This window comes from Pinus tabuliformis, chromosome 9 (genome assembly GCF_031772625.1).
Source record: "Pinus tabuliformis cultivar Carrire ecotype Pingquan chromosome 9, CPIR1, whole genome shotgun sequence".
NCBI lineage: Eukaryota > Viridiplantae > Streptophyta > Pinopsida > Pinales > Pinaceae > Pinus > Pinus tabuliformis.
The window spans coordinates 1,013,070,082-1,013,072,919 of record NC_142307.1 but is presented as its reverse complement, the minus strand read 5'-3'; the positions used below and the strand labels follow the sequence as shown (position 1 = coordinate 1,013,072,919).

The 2,838-nt window shown below is 48.9% G+C and overlaps 1 protein-coding gene across 1 annotated transcript; it reads right to left on the bottom strand.

Moving 5' to 3' along the window:
• Positions 1-1,216: 1,216 nt before the first annotated feature.
• LOC149152147 (uncharacterized) lies at positions 1,217-2,522 on the bottom strand. The gene is made up of 2 exons (XM_089445512.1): positions 1,636-2,522; positions 1,217-1,556 (listed from the first exon to the last, which is right to left on the bottom strand). The coding sequence occupies exons 1-2, from the start codon at positions 2,504-2,506 to the stop codon at positions 1,276-1,278; spliced, it is 1,152 nt and encodes a 383-aa protein (XP_089301638.1). The 5' UTR covers positions 2,507-2,522; the 3' UTR covers positions 1,217-1,275.
• Positions 2,523-2,838: the final 316 nt, after the last annotated feature.

Here is a 2,838-nt window from a genome sequence, read left to right as displayed (position 1 = left end):
CTTCCCGTCGAATGTGAAATCCCTTCATTAAAATTAGCTGTCGAGTTGCTTCCCAACACCACTTCGGTGGAGGAACGACTTCTTTACCTAGAACGGTTAGACGAGACTCGTCGTTTGGCCTCTCTGGCTATTGAAGCGCAGAAGAAGAGAGTCAAGGCTCACTTCGATCAGAATATTCATCCTCGTTCCTTTGTTGAGGGAGATTTAGTACTGCTCTACCATCAAGCTAAAGATAAGCTGGGGGCAGGAAAACTCGAATCCATGTGGTTAGGCCCCTACATCGTGAAACGTGTTTTACAAAAAGGCGCATATGAGTTGATTGATTATGAAGGGAATCCTCTTGACAAGCCCCGAAATGGGCTCTATCTGAAGAAGTACTATGCATAACTGCTCACAGTCACTTTGTATATACGTGTGTTTTTGAGTTTTTACTGCATGAGTTTCTTTCGCTTTGGTGTGAAGGCGTGTTTTTGCCCCTTATTATGCTTTCTCTTTCCTGCGCAGATGTCTCGTACTCCTTATGTTGGTTTCGCTGATGGTGCCTGCCGTAGTACTTGTAATTTGTCTTCGGCAGCGTGGGTGATCTACGATCCTCACGGGGAGTTGATAAACCTACAGGGTGTGTGCCTAGGTCGTACCACTAACAATGTTGCCGAGTACAGTGCTGTAATAGAATTGCTTGCCGAAGCAGTTGACCTCGGCATCCGAGAGCTAGTGGTAAACCTGGACTCCCAGTTGGTGGTCCATCAACTGAACAGGCAATATTCCGTCAGAGACCAGCGCATATTAAGGTTATACCTACGTGTGAGATTGTTAGAACGGAGTTTTGATTTCATTACTTATCAGCATATTCCAAGACGATTAAATACGTTGACTGATGCATTGGCAAATCGTGTATTAGACAGACATTTGCGAAACAGATAAACATCATACAAAGAAGGAAAGAACGGCATAGTAAGACCATAAGCATATGTAAATAAATCATTCCAAGCATAGTTTGCACGTGTGTTTTTAAGCTTGCATTAAATATATAAAATCCATGAGTCGAGTGTCATGCGAATCCATACATAAGATCACAAATTGTACTGAACAAACGCATAACACAAGATAACACATCATCACATGTAACAACGACTCATCCAAAAACCGGTATGTATATATATATATATCGTGTGGCGCACTGAGGCGCTCAAAAATAGAAGTACGTGTCCAAAAATCTCAATACATCCGAGTCATAATGTCTCAAAATAAACAGTGGAAATAAAACCTAGGTGACTAATCGGCTGGGTGGTGCTCTCTGTAGTACACGGCCGCTCGTGCTACCCGCCTCAGAAGGCGGTGCACTCTGGGTTCCACACCCACTGTGTGGATCTGATGCTCCACAGGGACCTCCTCAACCCCCTGGAAATCCGGTACCCCCTCCAGCAACCCCTCAAGGTTGCGAGCCACAACCTCTGGCGTGTTGGCCTCTGGAGGGGCTAAGGCCAAAGCTCCGGCTCCTGGGCCCTCTCTCCGTGCCGTGACAGCCAGGCCAATCGGTCTAGTAGGCCCTACATCTGCGTGACAAGACATTTATTAGGACATGTACATAATAAAAAAAATATACAAAACTCAAAAAGACAAAAAGTGTCATACCTGCATCATCCCACTGTTCACCCGGAGGCAGCACCAAGTCAGGATCATTGCGGAAATCCATCCCTGCATATGGCCAATCCTGTACGAAGATCTCCTGTTGGTCCAACCAGTCTCTGAAATATACCCCCCAGCTATGTGGTCGGCCGCCACCCCCACGTGGCATAATCCGAGCCCATCGAGTGGCCCTCGTCTCTCGAGGATCTCTGGGGGCATCCACAGCCATAGACTGCAGCCGCATGGCTGGTACTCGCTCCAGAATAAGCGGGACCAGGATCGATCCATACCCGAACTGCTTCGTCTCTCCGCGACGGCAGTTGCTCAACTGCCTTTTCATATTGTTGCACACTGCAGTGCACCAGTCGAACACGGTAGGCTCGAGACACTCGAGGGCTAGTAGGAGATGAGTCTTGGACGCCTCATGGTTCGCCATGCTGCCCGCTGCCCGGGTCACCATGAACAGGATGGTGCGCAACACTATGTCTCTCACTGTGGGGATCGAGCACTTCCCACTCCGCGTCTTTACTGCCCCTGGGCAAACCTCAGCCATTAAGTCATCCAGGGTACCACCGCTAGGTCGCTGCCCCTCTAGGATGGGCCTCCCACCTCGGCGCGACAGCCCAGTCAAGAAGAAGATGTCCATATGATCGAACTCGATGTCGTGACCGCGGATGGTGAATTTTTGGTCCACCGGGTTCCATGCCCTGATCAGCAGCTCCAGCAAATCATGTTGGGCCCTTAGGCGCGGCGTCAGGAAGAATTTCATGAATCCACACGCCCGCATGGCGTTGCAACAATTTACGTCTCCCCAAGCAGCCACATCCTCCACATCGTGAACTCTCTCTTGCCATTGAAAAGCCATGATGTCCTGCATGAACAATAAAACCGATCAGAAGTGCTTCCAGGAAAAAATTCACGTTCATTTTCAAAGAAACAAAATTTTTCCGCGCCAGCGCGACTGTTTTAGAAACATCCGCGCTGACAATGGCAGCTCTTTGTTAAAAATGCGAGGTCAGCGCGGAAGAACACGCCTTTTCCGCGCTGGCCCGAAGTTGGTTACATTGCCTATTTTTCGATCAGCGCGACCCCGTGGGCAATTTCCGCGCTGACCGAGGGCGCACCCATGCAAATAAAAAATGCCCAATTGGGCCTATCCGACCGTTAAAAAACTCCTAAAATGAACCAGAATGCAGGGCAAAGGAACGG

What these genes read in the sequence shown, in the direction of transcription:
- LOC149152147 (XM_089445512.1), bottom strand. Translation starts at nt 2,506, where the DNA reads ATGCAGGACATCATGGCTTTTCAATGGCAAGAGAGAGTTCACGATGTG. An exon ending in TGAACAGTGGGATGATGCAG is followed by an intron (nt 1,557 to 1,635) that starts GTATGACACTTT and finishes CTTGTCACGCAG; the next exon opens with ATGTAGGGCCTACTAGACCG.